Genomic DNA, 24,774 nt, shown 5'->3' with positions numbered 1-24,774 from the left:
GGTCCCTGCACAGAAAGGAAACCCAAGAGTTTTGGGTCCCAGTTTTGCACAGTAAGCAATGCTCACGCGGTCCCAAGGTCTGACTGCAGGCATCAGACAGCAACAGACTGTGCACAGCATCATTACTCGGAGCATCACCTGTTATCTACCAGCTGTGCACACGGACAATGGGAGAAGCCTCCATGGCTCTCAATGCACCTTGTCAGTGAGCTGACAACCACAGTTGGGTCTTGTCCATGTGCGGTGATCAGGATCCACAAGGAAGGGTCAGAAGGACAGCTGGGGGTAAGTTACTTCTGTACAGGGACTGTGTGGTGGAATTCAAATGCAAAGAGCTCCAAGGAAGAGGCAGGAGATTAAAACATAACCCTCTGGGGAGCTTAACAACCAGCAACAAATGAATTCTACGTCACTGCTTGGTGTAAAACAACTGCAGATTGCAAGCTCAAAAATACAGAGCAAAGCAGGGAGCCAGCATCACCAATGCACCACTGTGACCACTGCAATTACATTCCTCCTGCTTTAAGGAGTGCTGGCGCTGTGTTACACAGGACACGGTGCCGTATCCTCACACAGAACTACACAGACAAGGCAAAATCTGACTCCCTGACCTTGCCTCTGTCTGTACAGTTAATCACAGCTGAACACACACCCACCTGTGATAGTTCCTAAGCAACTGTGCTGCCTGCCTGGAGCTCAGCTCCACACAACACCACAGACACATAAGTTTGGATCCCACATTCAGTCTGCAAAGCAGAGCCTCAGATCTGGAGGTCAACATTAAGTTTTCCTCCACTGTCACACAAGCTTTGTTCTAAACAGAATAATACAAATACTTCATACCGGGATTTAAGACACAAGAAGCCATTTGGCTCTTTTATATGACAATAGAAAGTAACATCAAAGTTCTGGTACCAAGAGCTGGTAAAAGCCAGCTCAGATGAAGTGCCCCCAACAGCACAGTTTGTTCCACACAGCTAAGAAACAGGTGCTGGGGCAGAGCCCAGAGCAGAACTGTCCCAGCAGCAGGAGGGAAGAAACATCAGAGGGAAATGCCAAAGAGAAATGGGAACCCAGAACTTACAGCTTCTCTCCATTCTCATTGAGGGCAGGAGTTTTTCAAGCTGCTGAGCTTTAACCAGTGTTAAAAACAAAGAAAACCCATAAATTCCCCAGAAGAGAAAAGCACCAAGGCTGGATGTTACCTCACAGACCTCCCTGAACTTCTGCCTTTCTCAACAGACAAACTGAGCGAAGGCCCTTCCTTGTTTCCCACACTTTATGTGGTACTTCACACAGTTTCTCAGTTCAGGAAGCTCTTGGATCTGCAGAGAAAAATCAGTTCAATTATTTATGCCGTGTCCATCACCGAGACCCAAACTTCTGGTAAATCACGTTAACAAAAGTCAGCAAAACCTGACAGTGTCACAAAGACTTTTATTTTCCTTATTTAGTCCCTGATAAGGCCAAGATCAGCATAATCTCACAATATGTTATTAGATCAGTTTTGCTGGGAAGGAATCACACTGGTGATGTTTTTTATCCTGGGGAAATAACTGTGTAACCACAGGTGTGTGCCCGTAGTTCAGCTGTAAGAGGATGGTCTTCAGTTTCTCACAGCACCGGCTGCATTAATAACACTCTCAACAGCATCTTAACAATATAAACCGATATTGCTCTTTTTGTTTATTTTACAAAAACCTTCACGAACAGTGAGGATGGACTCTGTGCACCCCTGCTCACCATCTGTTTGCAGCAAAATGATTCCGATTCCCTGAAGCCGCCTCCTGCATGGAGACCAACCCCACCGCTCCCTGTCTGCACTAGCAGACTTCCCAACCAGTTCCATGTTTCTGCGACGTGTAACTGAACCAAAGCAAGGCAGCACCTGGCTCTTCTACTCTCCATGCTCTGGATTTACATACCATGGCTCGCACGCTAGCAGCAAAGGTACAAGGAAAGTTGCATTAAAGCAACTTCTTTACTAAGAAAGGACCATATAAAGAGTTACCTGATCTTTTGTAAGGGAGTCAAAACTACACTCACATGCCTCATTTAAAAGGCTTCTCATTCCAACTCAAAAACAGAGCCAGGCACACTGGAACCCATTCTCAGAGGCCTTGGCCACTTCCACAGCAAACAGCAGAAATGCTGGCTAAGCAGCTGGATGAAAACAGGGGAACTGCCCTGCTCTGCATCGTGCTTCTTCCTCTAAGGAATGTGAGACTACACAGGCAGAAGCTATGACCAACAGTATGGCTTGGGCTCCATCTTACTTCAGAGTTGTCTTTAGGATTTTCTAGATCCACTCCCCGCTTGTATCTTAACTCCCACACTCAACCATTAAAAAAGAACAAGAAAACACAGACCCAGTTTGCAAACCTAGGAGAAAACTCCAGCTTTACTAGTGTCCCTCTCTGCTTGCTGCCCAGCCCTCCACGCATCCCAGTTGTTCACTTTTCTCACTGGAGCCTGCCAGCCTCCCAGGCACAGAGCTGAGATCACTAAGCAGACCCTCCAGTGGCTGATGACAGTCAGAACCATCCAGCTTGACCACAAATACTGTACTGGCAGGAACACTCCTTCAGGCTTCAGAGGATGGCCCACCACACCGGTCTCACAACCTCCCATGACTCCATATGCACTTAAAAAGACAAAAAGTTACATAAATTGTTGTTTGTTTCTTGTAGAAGCTTCACTTCCCACTGCCCATCAGCACTGTCTCTGCATATTGCACAATGTTCTTGTTATTATAAAAAAATGTCTTCTGTATCAGGCAGGAAGAAAGAGAACTCTCTCAGGAGGCGCTAATGTGTACTGTTGTCCGTAGTTAGAGGTAAGTGGTTGCTTGTGTGGCCATCAGGAAGCGGGTCCTAGTCAAACAAAAACAGCTATTAATGACTTGTCCAGGAACATAATCCCCCCCTTGCCCCAAACACGCATTTCTTCACTCTCAAATAATTTCAGCATGACTTTCATCAGGCCTCCAAAAATCGTATCATCTTCACCATTCAAATCTATTCACCTTCCCTCCTCTCCTTCCACTCAGGTAACCTGGCCAAACTTCAACAAAACGATCAAGAGAAAGACCGAAGTCATAAAGGCTACCTACAAACTAAGCTGGAAAAATAAGAGTGAAGTAAAATCAGGTATTTGCTGGAGGAATGTTACTATTCATGTCCTGTGAAGGGAAATGTAAAGACTGCTCAGCTCTTTTCACACTGCCTGGCAGCAGCCCACAAACTCATCAGCAGCAATGCCACAGCCCTGCAGCATATACAATATAGCAAGGATGACAAAGCAATATAGCAGATAAATCTGTACAAGATTTGGTTTAATTAAATCAGTTCCTCAGCAAACACCATGCTTCCTTATCAGTTCAGTTTTCCAATTTTAAAAGTTACAGAATCCTTCCCAAGATGTATGTCAATGGGAGGCCTATTGTGAGCACCTCATACTCCCCTTGGGCCAAGGTCCAAAGCTGTCCTACTTCATAAACAACTCCAAGCTCTTATCACCCATCCTCACGCTGTAACATTTACTATAAAGCCGTTTTTCTTACCGATGGAGGTCTGTAGGAGCCCAGTCTGAAACGGCAAAAAATAACTTCTGCTACGAATCTCCCAAAGCCATGTAAAATTCCTGTGATGACAAACACGATTTAAATGGTCACCAATAGTAATGCTGAAATATTTATGGAAATACTGCAACAAAATTCTACACAAAATTAAACATGACACACTGCAATAAAGCAGTATGGAATGCTGAGTAGGACAACAGGGGAAAGGAAACATCAAGGAGGGAAACAAAACTGTAACCTTCTGAAATGCATCAATAAAAACAACAGCAAGGCTATCCAAGCAAATGTCATTCCCTCTGCACGGCTTTAAGGGTGGAAACACATCACAGAGTGAAATCTACTCTGAAAGACAGCTCTTAGCTTAAGGCCCCTTCAAATCAAAGTCAAGAGAACAAGTAACTTTTAAGCAAGACACCTTATTATGCCTTCACTAACAAACTTAATAGTGTCCTTTTGACTTTATTATTATTATTATTACTCAAGGCCAGGCTGGATGTGGCTCTGGGTAGCCTGGAATGGTGGTTGGCGACCCTGCACATAGCGGGGGGTTGCAACTCAATGATCTTTGAGTTCCTTTTCAACCCAGGCCATTCTATGATTATTTCCTTTGAAGACCAAACCCTGCAGTACACTGACAAGTTACATGAGGAATATCTTCCCAATGATATTGGGATTCTATTCAGGTGGAAATGCTATCTCAGCTTTCAGCACTGATTTATCACTAGATGCCAGCTACAGAAAATACAAAGAGTATCAGAAGGAAACAGCGAGTACTCTCCAGACACAGCACACTGGGACACTAAAAATGAGTGCATGGTACTGCAAATTTCAGCATTTAACCCTAAGTCTGCTGGAAGTTCAGGTCTCACCGTAATTTATCCATAATATAATCACAGTGATCTAAAATTGAACAAACAAAAATATCCCACAAACTAATAGGGTGTTAGAGGGAAAACACTGATAGTTACCTGTAGTTGAAAAAATTCCCCCAATAATGCCACAGAGCCGTACTAAGAACTGCCAAAAAGGCATGTGTTCCTCTGTCACCGTCACCATAAGTGAACTGATATCGTATTTCATGAATATTCCTGACACTCCATGGCTGCCAGCTGCGTGGTTAATTACTCTTTCCTGTGAGATAAAAGAGAAAGACAAGTTAGCTGCATCTTATTAGTCGGAAGGAAAATAACAGAGGTGATGACAAAACTCCTTCATCAGAGAGCTGAGTCACTGTGCTGGTGAATTCCATTAAGAGCACTGGTGTAATACGGTGCCCCCAACCCCTGTGTTCTGCACTGCTTCCTTGGAGCTACGTTTACACGTCCCAGAGGATTTAATCGCTGATTCTACAAAACCACTAGAGAAGATCCCAAACTGGAAAGTATCATCACAGAAATTCAGGAGCTTAATTTAAATGAGGCCAACACTATTTGGTTTCTTTCCTTGCCCATTGTGCACTTATATGCTAAAATCCATTACTTCCACATACACAAAAAGATTAAAAATCAGGTTCTTAAGACAAGTTTCTGGGATCTGAAAATCGTCTTATTATTCCTTCTTATTATTTGCCCATATTCTTACGTAGAAAAATCGCAAAGAGGAGAGCGTTTTCTATCTGTTGTTAGGGAAGTGCTGATAAACACACTGCCATTAAGTCTGGCTGGAAATAAACAAGAGCAGCAGAAAAGAATCTAATTGAGAGCAGACAAGCTCAGCCACGTCTAGGAAGACAGACAAGCAAAACTGAACAGAACAGCAATAGATCATAGCTCCTCTTCACCTAGATTTAACATAGTCTGCACTCAAAAAACATGCAAAAACAGTACAAAACCAAAGCAGACTGCCACAGACAAGTTGCCTTTTTGTACTCAGTTAACATTGATGTAAGTTGTTCCGCTGCCTTTGCTACCAAAACCAAGTAACAGGATGACAAAATAACATCTTGATTATTGATATGAGTTCACAGACATTTTACAGCAATTAAAAACAGGGCACAAAATGATTTCTGTATTTCAATAGCATGATGACACTCAGTGTTAGTAGAGGGTTAACCAGGCATAACAACAAGGAAAAGACAGCTGAAGGCAGTCCAACTAATTCTTGCCATTGACTAAGGCTCAAATTTTGTTTGCTTGCTCCCCACCCTCTAATTGTTTCCCTAAGCCTTAATGGTCTTCTGAGGTCAAAAGGTGAAAAAAATATCAAGTTAAACAGAACACTCAATTCTACCATCAAAAAAATTTGTTTTCCCCAGAGCTTCTACTACTGCAGATTTAATTGCTGCTTGCTAAAAGCTGCTGAAAATAACTAAGCTTGTATCACATATCCCAGCTACCAGTGAAGCCTTGCTAGGATTAAATCTAACACATGGACACAGTACCTCAAAATTCAACAACAGCAGAGCTGATTGTGCCTATGGCTTTCCAATTGCATTCACCACTGGCAACTGAACCTTACTGCACTCTTGTTTTAGCCACAGCGAGCCAACTGCCTTTCTCTGGGTCTTCATATTCTTACACAACAAATACATTAATCTGCTCAATCAATAATTGCCAAGAGCCTTTCCCAGCTCATCTGCTAGGGGTGTTTGGTTTCCAAAGGCAAACACAACAAGGCTGAGAAGGAGCAAGGTATGTAAAGCTGCTTCACCTCTATTCACAAGTTCAACTCCAGACAATATTGCACCATCCCTATAAAACAAAACTACCAACTAATTTCTGAGCCTCTTTCTGAACCCAAGGTTTTGTTATTACCTTTCTCCTCACCTTCCATTTTTAATTAAGTTTTTCCAAAGAGGTTTGTATTTTTTTTTCTCTTGGCTTGAGAATAAAAAACTAAAATGGAGTTCAGTGCGGAAACGATGAGACACACAGCTGGCACATGTAAGGCCATTTTTCTTACTGACAGCAACCTTTTAAACTGGTGCCTTGTGATTTGCCCCTGGTACCACACTGCAATAACAGTGTTCTCTATGGATTCAGCATTAAACTAGCTCTTTGCAGAGGAGTTTTCAAAACAACAGTGCGCAACAAAGCCTCAGTTCTCACATTTAAGGCCAACTGCTGCTAGATTTTCCCCCGTGAGGTTCTCCCTTATTAACACTTACCCTTTCTGTCACTGAAAATTGATGAGTTTCTGCTGAAATTTTGTATGTATGGAGTTTGGTTGGCACAACTGTGATAAAATACTGGAACATCTGGTTGTCTAAAAGAAAACAAATCTCAGTGTTGAATTAAGTACAGACTAAAAGACCATCTGAGACACAGTCGCAAAGAACTCACACTGTAATTATTAGAACAGTCAACCAACTAAGTTGTTTACACTAAGAACATCATTCAAGGTGTCCCAGCACTGCCAAGCCTACTTGAGCACCATCTGTGTGAACAAAGTTAGTTTCCATGGGAAAGACCTGTGGCAGATTTGTACTCAAGTTCATTTTGCCCACGTAATGAAAATACTCATTAAAAGTGGGCCCCTTGCATTTCCAGGGCAGCAGAATGAGCACGTTTCACAGTCACTTTTTACATGACACACACTGCAACAGGCATTATCTATCTTGACAGTGGTTCAAGTAGATTTTAAGTACTTAGTTGTCTATGTAAAAACAAGAGCCCTCCTAAAGTGGCTACTGTTTCTTTCTCAATTACAGTCTTCTAGAGAATTCTCCTAAGGCAACCAGCAGACTTAAGCATTTATGGCTTCTGTCTTCATTCAAATCCCTAAAAAAACAAACATTGCAAAACTGAAGCAATCTATGTCAATTGCAGAAAATTGGCTGGAAGGATCCAGTAACAATGGATCAGACTGGGAGACAACACAGCTTTAGAAGGTTCTAGCAATCACCTGCATGTGGGAACGGAAGTCAAAGGATACAAAGTAGGCATCTCTGTAAAGCAGGTCTCTATATTCCTTTATTTATACACGGGAAAAGAGCGAGATACAAATCCTTCTTTTAGCTGCCTCACAAAATGTATCACAGAAGTGACAAATCAAACACAGAAAGAGAATTTAAGACTCTGGATGTTGTTTGTTTTGTTGCTGGTAGGTTTGGGTTTTTTGTGTTTTTTGTGTTTGTTCTTTACATCTTCAGAGGAGGGTTCTGTGACCTTCCTGACTAGTGCACAGCTGCAAAATTCTTCGCAGCTTGTTCAGGCAAACAGTAACTTCAACACAGCTCCTGGACAAGACTGTCAATGAGCTGCAGCAGAACAGCGAAGTCCATCAATACTGATATTGAAAAGAAACTGATCATTTAAAATGCCAAGTCAGCAACTCAGCAGTGCCGCGTTCACTATCAAAGTTAATAAGGCACACTGGTTCTAAGTCATAACACATTATCATTTTTTACAAATGCTCTATGTGATTATTGAATCAATATAGAAAGCAAGAGGCTTCTTTAAAAATAAAATAACAAACTTACGATCTGATGCTATTTTTTCTGTTCCATCCAAGGGATTGATAATTCCTGGAATAAGCTCTCCAAATGACAGATGATCTATTCTGTGTGAGAAGTTATAAGCTGAAAAACAATAGAGAAGAATGAAACAACTTCTAAAAACTACGAGACTCTGGACCTTCCTCAGAGAAAAAGACTCACCTATTTCTCACAGTACAGAACACTTTAATTAGAATATTTATCACACCAGAGTGCAGTACAGTGGATTTGTGCTGGTGACTGCAGTAATAAATCCATACCCGTTATTTCACACATCTCAAATTCAAAATATTTATAAAGAAGCTTAATTTCTGTAGAAAATAAATGCCAACACAAGTTATATTTCTAAACAGCCTAAGAGCTGAAGAGTTAAAATGCAGTAATTGGAAATTGCCTGTTAGGCAAATGCTGAAATTCCACACTTCTGGTTGTTGTACATAGTAGTACTGAAAAGACTAAGATTTCATAAATTAAACATACAGACTAAGCACCAGGATACTATCAAGTGATTACACTGCTTGATTTTGCTAAGATATGTGAGTTTTACAGCGCACACTTGTGTTCACAGTCAGACATTTGGAGGTTTAATTAATTAAACACCGAGTTCGTTTATCTCAGCAAGTCACCCTTGCCTCTCATTATGTACTACAGCAACAGACATTTACTGTGTAGATTCATAAACCAAAAGTGAAGCTTCTAGAGACAAACATAAACATCCTTAACCACTTGAAAAGCAGATTTTACAATAAATTGGTATTTTGGACTGAAACAAAGGAATTTCACATGCTATCTGTGTTACAACATGCATCTGAGTCTTCTGTTATCATTACTACAGAATCAACCCAAAGCTAATTCTAATAACGTTAAATGAATGTGTGTAGGGGGGAGGCTAATTTACTACTGTGTAATAATACTCAAAGAGTATTCATGTTCTTCTGCAGCGCCACTGCCCAGCCAGCACATCACCCAGCAACCTACGTTACCATATGAGTCAGGAGAGTTTGTTCTGAAAGAAATGATGCTCGTGTGTATGAAGATAATAGAAAGCACTTACACTCATGGCTTACAAGGGCTGCCAAGTGCGCGTGGCCTCGAGGGTGTGGTATAGCCCTAAAGAAAGTAAGATATGTTTTACAAGAACTTGTTTAATGAACCCATGCAGAAAAACACAGTTTTCCTAAACTGGGCTATGTAGATAAATTACCTCTCCCTGTTTCATTAACTCCAGAGGAAAAACTTGCATTTATTTATATGTTAGGACTACAACCAATAACCAGGTAATCACCCTTACAATGAGGAATGAAGACCAGTTAAGAAAGCTACCGAAGGAAGAAAAAAAAAAAGGCCCAAAGAAAAAGAGGAGCATGTTTAATAGAAATACAAATGTAGCAATGAGCAAAAGGAAGCAAGGGAATGCAAAGTTCAGGGCTGAGAACTTCAGACAGGAAGAGAGAAGTGATGACAGACCATATGAAAGAACAAAACAACTGGCTCTGGAAAGAGCTTAAGAACTTTGACATCTATGACACAGGTGGTTCAAGACCAGACAGAAGAGACTCTTGGACAAACATCCACACAAAGACATCAGCTGGAATTCCATGCAGACAAATAAAAAACACTGGTGTTAATTTCAAAGTTAAAAGCATGCAGACATACATACATGCACGTACTATATACAATGTAGAAGTCATTTTTTAAGATCTTTTATTTTCAGGAATTGAACAGAACATACTTGCCCACAGTTATGTGAAAATTCCCTGCCACTTTATTGACATACAGATGACCGTGAATTCTGCACGCATCTGGAGACTCTAATGAATTATCTTCCCTGTTTAAACAAAAACAACAAAAAGGTACTTGAGAATATTCACTGTCTAGTAAAAATAACATAGTGTACTTAGATTTCTTTTTTCCTGGAACAAAGGCATAGCATTATCACCTACCACTCCATCATATTCTTCTGGAATCACAAGTGGGATGGGTGGGAAGGAGGGAATTGAATACAGATCAACCTGCAGAAACCTGTAAGCTTATGTTTATAGTTGTATTCAGAGATCTGATCTACAAAACTAACTTGACAACTGAACAGAAAACACAGTGAGACCTTACAAATATCTTGTCACCCTGTGGGTTCCACCTGCCCCAACTTCCAACCAAGAATGTTTCTTGCTTGTTTTTGTTGCTACATTGTACAGAACAAAACACATGTCACATAACACTGTAGCAAAAATAGCTTTCCCCATTCATTTTTTATAAAGCTTTCTTCTTCCCATACTTGCTGAGATGCGCTCTGAGTTGTGGACATCTCCAAATCTGCTTCTCAGAGGGAGAGGAAAAAGCTTCTTAAACACACTTGATATATAAATAGCATCTCAAATACTGTGCTAGCAAGTGTTGTGGAGACAGAAGGACTTAATGAAACTGAAGATATCAACTAAATGGAAAATAAGATTTCTGAGCACTTCTCAGCCTTGCCTCAGAAAGACAAGATGCATTTAGCTTTCAATCAGGTTAAAATACGTAAAGTATTCATACACTTCATAGAGTGATTTTGATGTTTGCTTTGTTTTATTTAAGGTTTGTATTTTACAGAGAAAGAAATCTCAGCTGACATGCAGAAAGCAATATTTCCCTTAAAAAATGCTGCAGCCCTTAGATTCAGGCAGACCAAACTTTCTGTGTGAGTGTAAGGAAAATAAAAGTCTATTACATTGGGAGGGGAGTGGGAAGAGGGAGGAATAACCCAACTTTTTTCTTACCGTGGTGGCAGTGCTGTAGAAGCACTTTTAAAAGCACTTTTGAATATCACATCTTGAAGAGAATGTTCTTCCTGCAGCCTGCTCTGAATCAGCTGCAGCATCCTAAAGATTACACAAACATGAAAGCACGCAAGATTAAATCACAAAATAACTTCACAATTAACCATCAGCTTCAGATGGCAAATAATGCTCAGTTCTTCTCAAGACAGCAAGAAACTAGCTCCATACACAGAAAAATAATCTCATGGTACTACACACAGAAATAAACCAAACCCCAACTATGCTTCTACAGGTTTATTACAAGCACATAAAATGACAGCACTTCATTGAGAAATACTGTGCCCATTTCTGTCACAGCAGACATCCCAACTGATAACAGCAATGAAATCAATTCACTTCTTTTTACAGACTTATCCCTCCTGAACTACAAGCAGGAGCTATGAGACCCAAAATACAGCTCTGTTACCCAACTCAGGTATATCCTGAGGTCACTTCTAGTACATATAATATAAGTATGCATATATAAGTACTTCAGTTACCTTTGCCATTCCCTTTGTTGCGGGCTGAGATCAAATACTACCTGAAACAAAAAGAATCCAATAAAACACATTGGAAGCATTGAAGTCCCATCCCTGAAACCCAGAAAAGAATTGGGGGGATGGGAAGTTGTGGAAGACTAGAAGTAAGCCCACATGTGCAGAATACGCTTGGGTTATTAGGCATGTAATAACTACAGCAGGAAGGTTTCTGATACATTTTCATTAAATGATAAATTACTTTCATACAGTATAATTACTTTGAAGTGTATTGTATTATGCAAGCAAAAGCACTTTAAGAGCACAGGCTTATGAATTTCCAGTGCCTTCAGATTGTAATACAGAAATTAAATGGACACATTTAATTTATGCTTGTCAGCTCATACTATGAGGATATCGTGGTGATTTTTCACATCTTTTTCAGCCACAGGACTCTTCTAGTTAAAAAGCAGCCACATGAACTCTCTTCTGATGTTTAACAGTTTCCCTTCCACGTAAAGTACTTTCAGCACTTATCTCAAGAACTAATGAATACAAAAATAACTGGCTGTAGTTAAAAAGTTACTGGTTAAAAGGAACTGACCTGGGAGCCTGCTATGATCAAACCTACTGTATTCGCAGAGGATGAGTATGCAGAAATCACAGAGCACAGCCTGTTTCCCCAGCAGATCCCTGCAGTGAGCACTGCAGACTGCACTCAAGGATCACACAATACTTGGAGACATTCTGTGCAGCCCAACCGTGGCGAAAAAATCCAAGCCAGCAAACCCTGCAGTGCTTCACATTGAGTAAAGAACAATTTCGTTTCTAAGTAAAAAGGCTTTGACTAAACTTACTGGTTCATAGATGAGGCCATCGGCAGAGGCAACCATTGTTTCTGCTAAATCCAGAACATCGGCCCCCACATCTGTTTGAAATAGGGAGACAAATATTGAGGCACACAAGTGATCAGAAACATAAAAAGAGAATTAGAGGTGTTCAAGTTGAGATGAATTTTCACACCACAGTGGTAACTTTTGGCATAAGTTACAGGGGAGAAATTGGGAGAAAACCAAACAAACAGCAACAACAAAAACCAACAACCCATCACTGTATTTCTTGCTAAGAAAGTGCAAACAAAACAAGAAACAAAGCTGTCAAGATGTGCCCAGAGCCCCATGCAGCCTGGCCTTGAATGCCTCCAGGGATGGAGCATCCGCAGCCTCCTTGGGCAACCTGTTCCAGTGTGTCACCACCCTCTGTGTGAAAAACTTCTTCCTAATCTCTAACCTAAACCTCCCCTGTCTCAGTTTAAAACCATTCCCCCTTGTCCTAAGATGCTTTTTATCTTATACCAATTCTTCCAATGAGTCATATCAGTATACTACATGTCACCAAGATCAAAAGTAGTCACTTAAATACTTTGAACAACATTCAGTCATACTGAGAACAAATGCATACAGCAAGGAGTCCTTAAAGTGCTGAGTTTTCACCACTGGATACTTACATTGACACCTCATGGCAACTGTAATGTCAATATTGATTCTAAGTTTACTGTAAAGAAAGAAAAGGCAAAAAGGAAATTGACAGTGAATAAAAATACCAAGAGAAATATTAATTGAAGGTTACTCGCAAAAATAGTCAGCTGACAAAACTCACACCAATAAACACAAGCTGTCTGAAATATGAATGAACCAAGACAGTTTTAATTACTAAAGCACTGATGACCACTCATCATTTAAAATACAAAAGTATCAGACCTCTCTGTTGAACTTCAGACCTTTCTGTTAGGAGCTTCAATACCATGACTACCAGATTTTCCTGAAATAGCAGTCTAAGAGGCTGCCAGACCTTTAAGAATATACCATTTTCAGTATCTGACACATTTTTTCATACAAAACCAGTGCAATGAGTTACACAATTTAGCAGATCCAATAACGTAGGAGCTACAAATCCAACACTGAGCAAATACTTGAGCACCTTCCTGCTGTTTTGCCCTTAAATCAGGCCTCTGTTTTTCCCCAGAATGCTGAGGATCAGGCTGAAGAATTGCTATAGTCAGTTCCTAGAAAACACTGTCATCTAAAAAGGAATGCTGGTTTTGCTAGCACTACCTCAGGGTAAAAAAGCTCTTTTTCCACGTTTTAACAGCAAAATGCCTTGCACACTAATGTCTTTATCTTGAACTTTGCTAGAATGAATGGAGAACGGCAGAATAACAAAACATGCCACCAAGAGGCACCAAGTTTGATTCTGTGCCATCAACCAGTAACGAGGGCATTCTCTGTTAGTTTTCACAGCGGCTTCAAAGAAGTTTTAATTTGTGTTGAATAAGTGCCCTCATTACTGTCATGTTCTGTCAACCCCAGGGATCTCCTTCCAGGAAGGTTAGTAGATAGGAGAAAAAGCAATTACAGAGATACGAGTTTACAGTGGTTTAAACTGTCGCAGGTCTGCAGGCTCAGTGATTAGCCCGGTCTAACTGGCAGCCTGCAGCAGGAGTCCTGTGACAGCCTCTTAAGCACCAGACTCTACTTGCCTTCTATCACAGTTTCAGTGGGGAAAGAACCTCTTTTAGAAGCCCCTCACATCTGTTCAAACGAAAACGAAACTTGAAATTTTAATGCCTCTCCTTTACGTTTCTCACATTCGTTATTTTTTTCCTTACAGAACCCTTTCATACTTCTGAAGTACAAGACATCAAATTAATAGACGTATATTTAGCTTGTTACCACAGCAACTAAGTCAAACAGCTTTTAAAGTTATTTCAATTCTAGACCTGTGATATTTAGAGGCGCTCAGTATATGAAATCTCCTTTAACTTCACACAGGATCAAGGCTGTGTGGCATCACCTAAGGAGGAAAGGCATGAACCTGATGGCAAATGAATATTCAGTGATCTCAGGGACTGTACCAGGAGCCAAGATCAGAAATCAGTTTGACTTCTTGATAACCCTTAAGCTTCATCTCCAATGGAATGAAATATAATGACAATTAATATACTAACTGTAAATTAGCATCACACAAACTTGGAGGGTTGGCATGGCTCAAGAAGAGTCTCATAGGTCTACAGCACCAATACACCTACATCATTTAGATTCCCTCACTGCAGTAGTCATAATTTTTCTTCTCCATATATTCATATATGCTTTTGTTGGTTGATCTGTTGAGTCCCCTGAGTATCTTACTTATATTTCAACCACAAATGGCTTTCAAATCACAAGCATATCTCACATCTATTCTTCCCTGAAAGGCAAACAACTTAAATTTGAAAAGAAATTATAAGGAATAAAAATTACCTTGTAAAATCCTTGTCTACTTCATATTCGTATTTCATCCACGTGTCCTGATACACCGTAAATTCCATTATAGTTAGGAAAGCTATCGTTGTAAATGCTATTAGAGAAACTGAAAGACAATGAAAAAAAAAAAATAAGATTGTGAGAAATATTCAGGAACAAACAGGATAAAATTCTAACATTCCACAATCCAAGTATTACCAGGACAATCCTAATATCTTTGATTTATAAATCTATAAGCTGCCCTTAGAAAAGAGGGGAAAAAAGGGTTTTCATACCTACAGTACTTCCTTCTGCATAGGAGAGAAAGTCCAATCTTTGCATCAAGAAAGATGAATAGGGAAGGTTCTGAAATCCCTGGAGGATTCACTAACAGGTTAAATATTCATGAGCACTTAAACTAAAATGCGCTGTCAGAGTCGGTCTGGGCAAACAATCCGAACTTCAAGCATGAAGGAAGGAGAAGGTGAGCGTCCAACTCCCTTCAAACTACCACTTGTCTACAGCTTATGTAACTTTTATACCCAGGAAGCTGGCAGAAAACAATGTGTTGAAACAATACACATTGTATACACTGTCCAATGAACAGAAGGTGCCCTAATACTGGACAGTGGCAGTCAGGACTGCCAGCCCCATTACTTTGAACAATTCCGACTCCGAATACAAGCAACTTACTCATTCTACCAACAGCAAAGTAAGTGCAGAACTGATATGTTCATTTTATGAAACAAAACTAGAGTGTACATTTAATAGCATATGTGCCCCACTTATCTCTACTTATCACACTAGTGGCAGTGCAACGCAAAAGGAACATATCTCTACTGCAGTTAGAAACATGGCATGTGTACAGAAGCACTTGCTATGCACCTTTCTATTAAATTAAGGCTTCTGTTAAGTTGGGAAGCCCTCAGTTAAGTGGTACAGTAGTGATTTGGGCAGCTCCTTCATAGGGTGGGTTTTCCATCTACATTCTGTAGAGTATTTCTGCAGATTCTCCAGGCAACTGAAGGAAAACAGGACTGCTTTCCATAAGCTTCAGTTTACTATACTGTGGCCTATGGCCCAGAGATGAGAGCAGGGAAATAAAGTCACAGTGCTATAGAATCAGAAAAGAAATCATTTATCATTTCCAGCTCACAAACATTTCAAGATGTCTTTACAAGAAGATGATCATATATACAAAAACCTTCACATCAGAACACACTATAAAGGCTGGAGCCACAACAGCTGCTTTTTGTGCAATTCTGAGCAGAGGAATTGACAGAATTGAGCAGAAGAAGGAAATCCTTGAGAATAGATAGATCCACTTTTCTGAAGGCTCTTTCCCCCCCCAGAGCTAGAGTCATCAACCCGAGAGATCTGTCTTCCTTCTGTAATGGGTTTCAAGATACTCAAAGGCTGTGAAGAGAGTCCTGCTACATTCTGTATCCTCATCTTACCACAGTGTGAGCCTGGTTTTCACGTCTGAATGAAACAGAAACACTATTTGCTATGCTACCATAAAATCTGGGTGAGATGATCACACGCTGTCTTTGATAAGGCTGTTGGAATAAACCATATGAAGAATGCTGAAGTAACTTCTGGTGCTGAAAAACCTTTAAGTGAAGTTCTTGCATAGCAAGGGGCTGCACCAGAAAAGAGGAATTTTTAACTTTGTCTGTTGTAATTTGCAGAAGAAAAACCAAGAAACAACAACAACAACACTTGCTCCATCAGGAAACGGGCTTCTTAAATGAACAAGGAGTTCTTTCGTGAACTCTTGGAGGTTATTTTACATAACATAACGCTTCAATTATTAACAGTGCAACTCAGGAACCAGCAAGGTAAAACAGATCTTTGTGATATTTATCTCTGCAGCACAAATCACGTAACCACTTTAAATGCTTATCTGTAGATTGCAATTGCTTCTTGTACTCTTTGTCCAGCTGAGCTTCAGACATTATTACCCACAAGATTTTTGCTTTCTATTTCAAACTGCGAGCAGTCGCCTTCCTATAGTCCTATAGTGAAGTATAGTTCCTATTGTGAAGTCATTTCTTTACCAGGACCACAAACCCAATGAATAGCAACATTTCCTGGTCAGATAAACTTAGAAAGGATAGTTCTTACAGCTACAGTTCTCAGAGAGAAGCTCGAGTGATAGTACAAGCACAAGCACTAGAATAAAGTGTTTCATTCTTCAAAGGGCTTCCCTTACTTTTAACATCAACTGTATCTCCAAGAGGAGAAGCAGTAGAAAGCTGTCTTTGCCCTGATGCTCAACTCTGCTGGTTCTTAGGACATCCCTGGGCAATTCTTCCTATTTATGAAATCATAGCACTGAATCCAACTTGTATTTCATTCCATACTGACACAGTATGACACCCTGAAACTCATATATACATACATATATATATATATATATATATATATATATGTTATATTATATAACTTGTATATTAAAGGAAACAGTTTAGAGAGAATCTGTAAATTAAGAAGTTTTACTACATCCTTGACACAGCGTGTTTCCAGTCGTAATTTCAAACAGCTTACAATGAACACTTACATTCCATTCTCTCATCTGTTTAACACAAAAAAGTCTTGCAGAAGATGAGCAAAGACCACATCTATCAGGAGAATATAGTACGCATTTACATGAAGTAGATTAAGAGATTAAGACACCAGTTTTGGCCAGTTTTGAATGAACACAGGTGTCCGCTTTCCTTCTACTGAAGCTAGAAGCTTCAATAGAAGCCTAAGAGAGCATCAGACTGAGCTGACAGGCAGCCTCCATCACATCACAGAATCACAGAATGACCTGGGTTGGAAGGGACCTCAAGGATCATGTAGTTCCAACCCCCCTGCCTGGCAGGGCCACCAAACATACACCTTTACTAGATCAGGTTGCCCAGGGCCCCGTCCAACCTGGTCTTGAACACCTCCAAGGACGGGGCATCCACAACCTCCCTGGGCAGCCTGTTCCAGGGTCTAACCACTCTCCTAGTGAAGAAATGAGCATGTCAGTAAGGCCCACCTGTTCCCCCGCTTGCTGAGGTCTCCACATAGCTTTCAGGAACCTTTGGGAAGGCATCCAACTCTTTCATTAAATTCAAGGTCTTCTTCCGATTCAGTCGCCTCATCTTCAGCACACTCCTCCTCTTCCTCCTTCATATAATCCCTCTGATTCGAGAATAAGTTGTCATTAGAAGACACAAACAACACTGCTCATTAATACAGCTGACATTAATAAGGCAATTAAAACCTAAGAAACACGTGAGACAACTGGATATTCACTTTTGCTTCAAGATAACCAATGAAACCGGCACATACATCACTGGAAACCTTCCAGCCACATCTACAACATTCAATTACTGATTCATTTCTTTCCCAATGAAGCCTTTATTCATATATGTTTATCCTTTTTGTCCATGCAGCAAGCTCCACTCTGCTTGGAACCAATGAAACATAAAGCAGCACGATGCTGAGAGCAGCAGCCTGCCCAGGAAACAGTCTTAAACCATTTCCCAACTGTGCAAACAGCCTGGAAGCCCCGTCCTGCCAACACACGATGTGTTTGAACAAGCTGGCACTGCTGCTTTCCTCCTAAAGAAACGCTGCCCTTTGCCCAGGATTCTGAAGCTAAGAAAACCATCGTGGAGAACACGTCACATCATCGTGTCCTATTCGAGGCAGCCAAGAGAACCTATGAGGGAGATATTCCTCATCTCTGTGTTGTGGAAAAACGTGTTACTTCCTCCCATTCACGGAGCCAATGTCTTGCGGAATCAAACTCTATAATCCAGAGATGGGTTATAAAGCAGGTATGTTTATTCCAGCGCCGGGTGCAATGGGGATAGCTCCTCCAAACTTGCACCCCGACTTGTAAAACCGTGATACAGATATAGGTACACCTCATACATAGTCAATGATTTCCCGTAATTCTGATACATATTCAATAATTCTTTATCATGCAGACCCCCTCTTGTTATCGTCCATCTTATCAGGGAGATGCAACTCCTGATATTTAAAACATCTAATCCCCTCCTCGCCAGGTGTCTCAGGGAGATCTCACTCCTTATCTGCATCCTTCCTGCTCTCCCAGACCCACTGTCTCCATTCCTTGTTATTCTAACTAACTAGACCATTCCTTTTCCCACCTACAAACTACATTTCACTATCCCCCTTTAGCCCCCCTTTGTTCTAAATTCCAGCAGAGCCTCTGCTTCTTGCTTCACTATTCACCAAGCCCCAGCGAGGCCTGCTGACATCCCTACAGGGCTGTTCCCTGCTCTCGTCCCTCCCTGTTACTTCGCTATTGAGAAATACCGAAGGAACAGGCTTTCCGTCCCGCCCCACACAGGCCCCAACCCCGCCACCAAAGCCCCTCGCGCCCCTCCAGCCGCCTTCCTTCCCACCCTGCGCTACCTCAGGCGTCTCTCGGCGCTGCCCGGCGCTGCGGGCGAAGCCGCGAGGAGGAGGGAGGATGAGGATGAGGAGGATGAGGAGGAAGGAGCCGCGAGGCGCTGCCCGCCGCCCGCCGCGCTCACCATGGCCCCGCTCCGCTCGGCCGCCGGCGGGAGGCGCCCGCCCCGCGCGCATGCTCAGCGCCCTCACGGGCATGCGCACAGCGGGGCCGCGCTCGGCGCTCTGTGGGGGCCCTTTGTAACCCAACGTATCCTGTGATCTCCCTCAGTATCGACGTTGCTTAGAGCGCTGTTTGTCATATTTCTAACCTGTGGTTTAATCTGTGATTCTGTAACCTCCCCTGGTGCAACTTAAGGCAGTGCTTTCAGCTCTCATACTGACTCTAATTCAGCAGATTTGGCTTACTAAGCTCCACTTTCCCCTCGAAATGCCCTCAACACTTAGGGCTGGAAAGAGCATCGCGCGGCCCTGGTTATTAGCTGTGCCTTAGAGATGCACAGATGTTCCCAGCCAGCTCTGAGATAAAGCAATCCAATCTGCTGCTGGGGTTGGCATTAGTGCCCTCACCACACTGCAAAGCAGCACAGGTAAAACAGCTGCTCACGGCTTTGCATCACCACAGTCATATTTGTATCCACAGATGTTCCTATGGGGTTTTATGAGGGGAAAAGCAGTAAGTAATTTGTCAGCAGTAAGTAATTTGTCAGAATTTAAGGTAAAATAAAGATATGTTTGTCAGAATTTAAAGTATAGCATCATGCCAATGCTGCCTAATGCACTTAACACAAGAAGCAGGACGGACAAGCTAACAAACAAGCATGGAATCATGACATCCCTGGGGTGCCACGCTCTGAATGAAGCACATTTAATACCAGAGGCAGGAGCAGAGAAGACGGCAGGACAACACGAGAGAGGAACGAGCCGGAGCTGAGACGCTTTACCGCAACGTGGCGACCCCGAGGTGGCATTGGAGGAGGAGGAAACGCAGGTGAAAGAGGGAGAATATGGAGATAAGGGAGGGGGAGTGGCTGGAAGGGGCGGGTGGGGAACAAAGGAGGTTGGGTGTCGTGTAAGGATGGGTGGGGAAATACAGCGTTAAGGCTGTAATGGTACGAAGGCCAGCAATAGGGAACCGCTCTAAGGCCGACAATGAGCGGGTCCTACTGATCCCACAGAAGGTAGGATGAGGACTGTGAAAGCTGCGGCTAAAGATGTCACAGTGTGATGTTGTTCTTCCCTTTTCCCAAGGATTTAAATTGCTTGGTGTAGACAGATAACTAACGTGGAGCTGTGTCTTTCATTCAGCAGAGATTTGCTATACGCTGTTGATAGATTGGAGAGAGGAAGGGAACGTAAGTCACTGAGCTGAATTCCTGCCTGGATTACAGATGTCAGGTTGTGAGATGATGATCGTCTGGTTGGTAATAAATCCTGATCTATCACCACTCGGCTGTTTTTAGTAATTAGATCGTGGTCACAAAACAGAAATATTTTGATAATTGGTAAAGTTACATAAAGATATTCATCCTTTGGCATCAAGGCTTCTTGAAGTATCTAAACACTCAGCACAGGGCTTGCAACTATCAGGAGGCAGAGACACACCACAGTAAATTTCAGTAATAAAGAACTTTAACTGCACATTTTTGTTGTTGTTTCTTCATTTTCTCTAACAATTCTAATATGGTTGATGAGGTATGAACCTAGCAAAAATAACTTTTAATTAAATTGCATCTACTCTAAGTGCTGTCTAGCAATCAGCAAAACTGTGGTTGTAGTTAATTTGCAGAGCGCTTCTGCGAGGCGGTCTGAAGGGGTCAGGGTACCCTTATGAGAGCACTGCAACTTGCCCAGGGTGTCTAAAGAGCCCAGCTTTGAAAAGACACGGCATTCTGCCCAGACCCATGCAGGCAGTGACTGGAGAGCCCATAGCCATGCTTGTGGGGAGCCCTGCGTTCTTTCTGCCTCCATTCCTGGATAACAATACATCTTTTTCTGCTGAGATTAATGGATCAGTCTGTTTTCTCTCCTACCTTCTCAATCCACAATTTCAAGTTAATCTTGACTTCCCCACACCTCTGGGCCTTTTCTACCCAGTCTTCTGTTACAGGCTGCTTGTCTTTCATGATGAGTAGACTGAAGTGCCATCAGTCTTAAACACCCGCTCCTTTGACTCCGCAGCAGGGGGCTTGTGGCAGCATTCATAGACAGCCCTGTGAGGAAGGACTGGCAACATGGAAGGAAGGCAATTGCTGTTGAAATGTGCTCCTCGCAGATGGTCAGCAAGGGAGGGTTTGCTTCTGCCTTCTGCTAGAAAGGAGCTGACTCAATGACGGTGTTTGAAAGCAAGAGGTCCTTCCTAATCTGCAGATTCGCTGCTGATATTTGCTGAATTTGGCTGGGTTTCTGACTGCCTGGCAATGACAACGCTTCACTTCTATGTGATAAGGAGAGAACAGGAAGGTGAAGGAAGATGTTTATTTTTCTCCTTTCTCCATCTGCTATAATTAAGCCTTCAAGAGAAGGATAAAGCAGAGGTTATGTATTATAAATCGTGGACAAATCATAGAACTACACGCACCTGTTCCCAGTTTTTGGGCATGCTGTGATATTGCTGTGCTACTCTTACATCACTTATATCACTGGAGACCATGACAAAATCTAATCATTCTTTTCATTTATCTTGTGCGTGATTTATGTGTGATACTTCCTGCATTTATGCAGATTCCAGATGTTACAGGACAGACACAGGTACAACTGAACACCTGAGAGTCAACCAGCCATCATTCTATCATACTTTTAGGTAATTAGCATGTGTGTTGATAGATTTAAATACTCCCCGGAAGCCTTTGTATTAAGTTTAACTTGGAACTGAGGAATGGAAAATCTCCAAAATGTCAGTTTATTTGTATGTATTGCTAAGGAAAAAGAAGGTAGGTGTAGCAATTGAGGCTATTGTGAGGGCATGGTTGTAGCACATTGCCAGGTACTGTACTTGTCCCAGGTGCTGGTGAGCTTGGGTAGAAAACATCAGATTTTGCAATTATTTTTCCAGGCAGACCATCCTACTACTTTCATTTTCATTTTCCTTCCTTCTCATTTTTGCTAAGCAAAATGAACATTTTATTCTGGGACAGTCTGAACCCAAGTATTTCATGTTTCAGTTCTTGTAAAAAATAAAAAATAAAAGGACAGGCAATGAGGGCTGCCTTTTTTCATTTCAGAAGCCCTTACTTCAGCTGCTCCCAGGACTGTGGAAGAGCCAGCTTCCCTTTTTGCTTGTGGCTGCATGGTTGGTGCCAGCACGTCCAAGGATGATCTCCAGCCTCCAGCTCACGATGGTTCTGCACTGGGTGATCTTGCTGCTGCTGTTGTCCTCTAGTGGACACATTTTTCTCTCAGTTATTTTCTCTCCTCAAGTTCATGTTATCATCTTTCCCACCTTTCAGGTTCTCCTCCCAGTACTGCACATCTCCTGGGTTATTTTTGTTGGAGGCTCAGGGAGCTGACTGTTTTCCCTCTACTTCTTCTCCTGACTGTGCTCCACTAGGTTCTGAATTTAATTCCCTCAGCCCCCTCCCACACGCCTTCACTAGCAAGCAGATGACAGTATGGTAATTTTCTGGTATTTTCTAAGCCTGTAGGTCACAGATATTCCTCTGGGGAATAAGATCAGGGTCGTTTTTAAACAGAATAGTCATTTAACCTTTGCAGAAGAGTTTGTTTTACCAAAATAATGAAAATAATTTAGGCTGACAGGTACAGTAGATCTAATAATAGGTATGTAAAACAGAACATTACTACAACTATAAATACAAATAAAAATTATCCATTTTCCCATTGGATTTAGGCAGAATCATTATTTCTGGTTAATAGGCCAAGTACATTTGTTTATTGATGGTCCAGTTTTGAATAAACTAATAGCAATCAAGGTTTGTGCCACACTTAGCATCCTGCCAGTCCTGCTGACAGCTTGGAAATGTCAAGACCTCAGGAGATATCATGAAACATTATATACTGGATATATATGTATCTTGAACAGCACTTTAAAAATTACAGTGATACTTTAAAGCGATACAGTTTATCACCCTCTCTGTCTTTTTTCTCTTCAGTGTTGATTACTGCCATCAGCAGCGCTGTGCCCGCCAGGGAGATAACATTCAAGTTGAAACTGGATTTCTTGTTTGTAGTGGAGAAAAAAAACAAACTTCAAATACCAGACTTGCACGCAGAAAGTGCAGGGCACCACGGGTGCTGTGCCTGTTGGAAAGTGGAGAAGCGTCTCATGACTTACAAGTATGCTTTACATCCTTTTGAAATGTGGAAAAGCTCATCTAGATGATGATTAAAGAAAATTTTAACTGTAGGAATTTGCTCCAGGATGCAAAGCTTTCCTCATAGTGGGGAAGAGCATAAATCGCTGAGTTTTGCCTCTTGGTAAATTGTTTGATCATTTGCTGTGCCATACGCTTGGTCATAACAATGTTATTTCTGCCCATGCCTTGGGCTCTTTCACAAAGATCATTTCTTTCTTTTTCAGAGCAAACAAAAATTCATGCTCATCCGCTGTCCTTAGTGCTCTCTTGATCAAATATGTCAAATAAAATATCTTTTTCTGAGCTTATGCTTTATTCTGCTTTTATTATCCAATGCTACATTCTGTCAGTATGTGGAATACAAAAAAATACATGCTCCTTGCCTGAGAGAAATGATGCTTTAAATGAAAGGAATGCTGAAAGAAAACAGAGCAGAAATAAATGGGGAAAGATAGAAATGTAGCAAGATGGTTTTGTTTTTCAGACCATTTCATCTGTGATTCTGGCTTAGTTCTTTATGGGTGGGATTCATCTCAGTGCAATCAGTTTCAAACACAGGAATACAGCCTGTGCTATAGAATGGGGCTGCACTTACCTAGGGGAAAGCAGTAGATACCTCCAGAGGGTGATATATCCCTTTAGGTAAATATCTTTAAGATGTGGTAGGGTGGACCCTGCAGGAGTCCCTGTCTTTTTCCCCTGACTCCAGGAAGCCCAGGTACTTTGTTTAGATGAAGTACTTATTTTTCTGTTGGCAAGAAAAATCCCAGGCTCAAATTATTTCATATCATAACTTTAAAGAGAAGCATAATTATTTGTATACTTTTTCAGACAGTTTTGTCATTTTCATTAAAGGAAAAAAAAAAATCATCCTATACCCATAGAGGTGTTTATTATATTAGTGGGAGAGTGGTGCACACCTACATGGGCTGGTGCCACGTTCTGAAGCGTGACTGGGGCACCAAGGCTGCAGCCTCTGCCCATTCCATTTTTTCACTGCTTGGTGTCTGTGAACTGAAAATATGCCCAAGTGCTTGCAGTTCCTTTCCTTTGTGTTAAGGATATTCCTAAGACCTAAGAAATTACAACTGTAAGACCTGTGATGACTTGAAAAATCACGCACCAGTGCTATCTACCCTCCAGCCACCATGGGACGAGTGAGCGTTATAAATCCAGATCCTTTACCAGGGAAGAGATTAAAGAAGTGAGATAGAAGTTCCTTAATCTCTGCCTCAAGCATTTTAAAACCTCTTTCTTCTTCAGGGTCCAACATAAATCAAAGCACAGGACCAGCTATATTCTGGAAATAAATCTTCCTTCATATTTACCTCTCACATAACTTCTCTGTAACAAAATCTGAATTCCCTACCAAATATGCTGATAAAATGTCAACCACTCTATGATTTAGTAGCATCACAGTAATAATGCTTTCTTCAGTTACGCGTCATTCTTTCACAATGCATTTGACA

At 41.5% G+C, this 24,774-nt stretch overlaps 1 protein-coding gene and 1 long non-coding RNA gene across 5 annotated transcripts; one reads left to right on the top strand and one right to left on the bottom strand.

The window, feature by feature from the left end:
* Nucleotides 1-1,417: 1,417 nt before the first annotated feature.
* On the bottom strand, nucleotides 1,418-20,037 carry ERGIC2 (ERGIC and golgi 2). Of its 3 annotated transcripts, none has more exons than XM_015851544.3 (14): nucleotides 19,934-20,037; nucleotides 17,602-17,747; nucleotides 14,589-14,697; nucleotides 12,797-12,843; nucleotides 12,147-12,217; nucleotides 11,314-11,354; nucleotides 10,775-10,876; nucleotides 9,748-9,843; nucleotides 9,070-9,125; nucleotides 8,001-8,099; nucleotides 6,687-6,784; nucleotides 4,549-4,711; nucleotides 3,563-3,642; nucleotides 1,418-2,873 (listed from the first exon to the last, which is right to left on the bottom strand). In XM_015851544.3, the coding sequence occupies exons 2-14, from the start codon at nucleotides 17,705-17,707 to the stop codon at nucleotides 2,808-2,810; spliced, it is 1,134 nt and encodes a 377-aa protein (XP_015707030.2). In that variant the 5' UTR covers nucleotides 17,708-17,747; nucleotides 19,934-20,037; the 3' UTR covers nucleotides 1,418-2,807. The 3 variants fall into 3 exon arrangements, with proteins under 3 accessions (XP_015707030.2, XP_015707016.2, XP_015707023.2); XM_015851530.3 differs by lacking the exon at nucleotides 19,934-20,037 and adding an exon at nucleotides 18,993-19,142; XM_015851537.3 differs by lacking the exon at nucleotides 19,934-20,037 and adding an exon at nucleotides 19,115-19,142.
* LOC107308015 (uncharacterized) lies at nucleotides 19,238-23,608 on the top strand. Of its 2 annotated transcripts, XR_014932345.1 has the most exons (4): nucleotides 19,310-19,622; nucleotides 19,788-19,980; nucleotides 22,214-22,603; nucleotides 23,102-23,608. It is a non-coding gene; the product is annotated as an uncharacterized LOC107308015 (long non-coding RNA). The 2 variants fall into 2 exon arrangements; XR_014932352.1 differs by lacking the exons at nucleotides 22,214-22,603; nucleotides 23,102-23,608 and adding an exon at nucleotides 20,298-20,630 and having other exon boundaries at nucleotides 19,238-19,622.
* Nucleotides 23,609-24,774: the final 1,166 nt, after the last annotated feature.

The sequence above is a fragment of the Coturnix japonica genome, chromosome 1 (genome assembly GCF_054131305.1).
Source record: "Coturnix japonica strain WE chromosome 1, WE-NBRP24, whole genome shotgun sequence".
NCBI classification, from domain to species: domain Eukaryota; kingdom Metazoa; phylum Chordata; class Aves; order Galliformes; family Phasianidae; genus Coturnix; species Coturnix japonica.
This window is presented reverse-complemented; position numbering and strand designations above follow the sequence as displayed.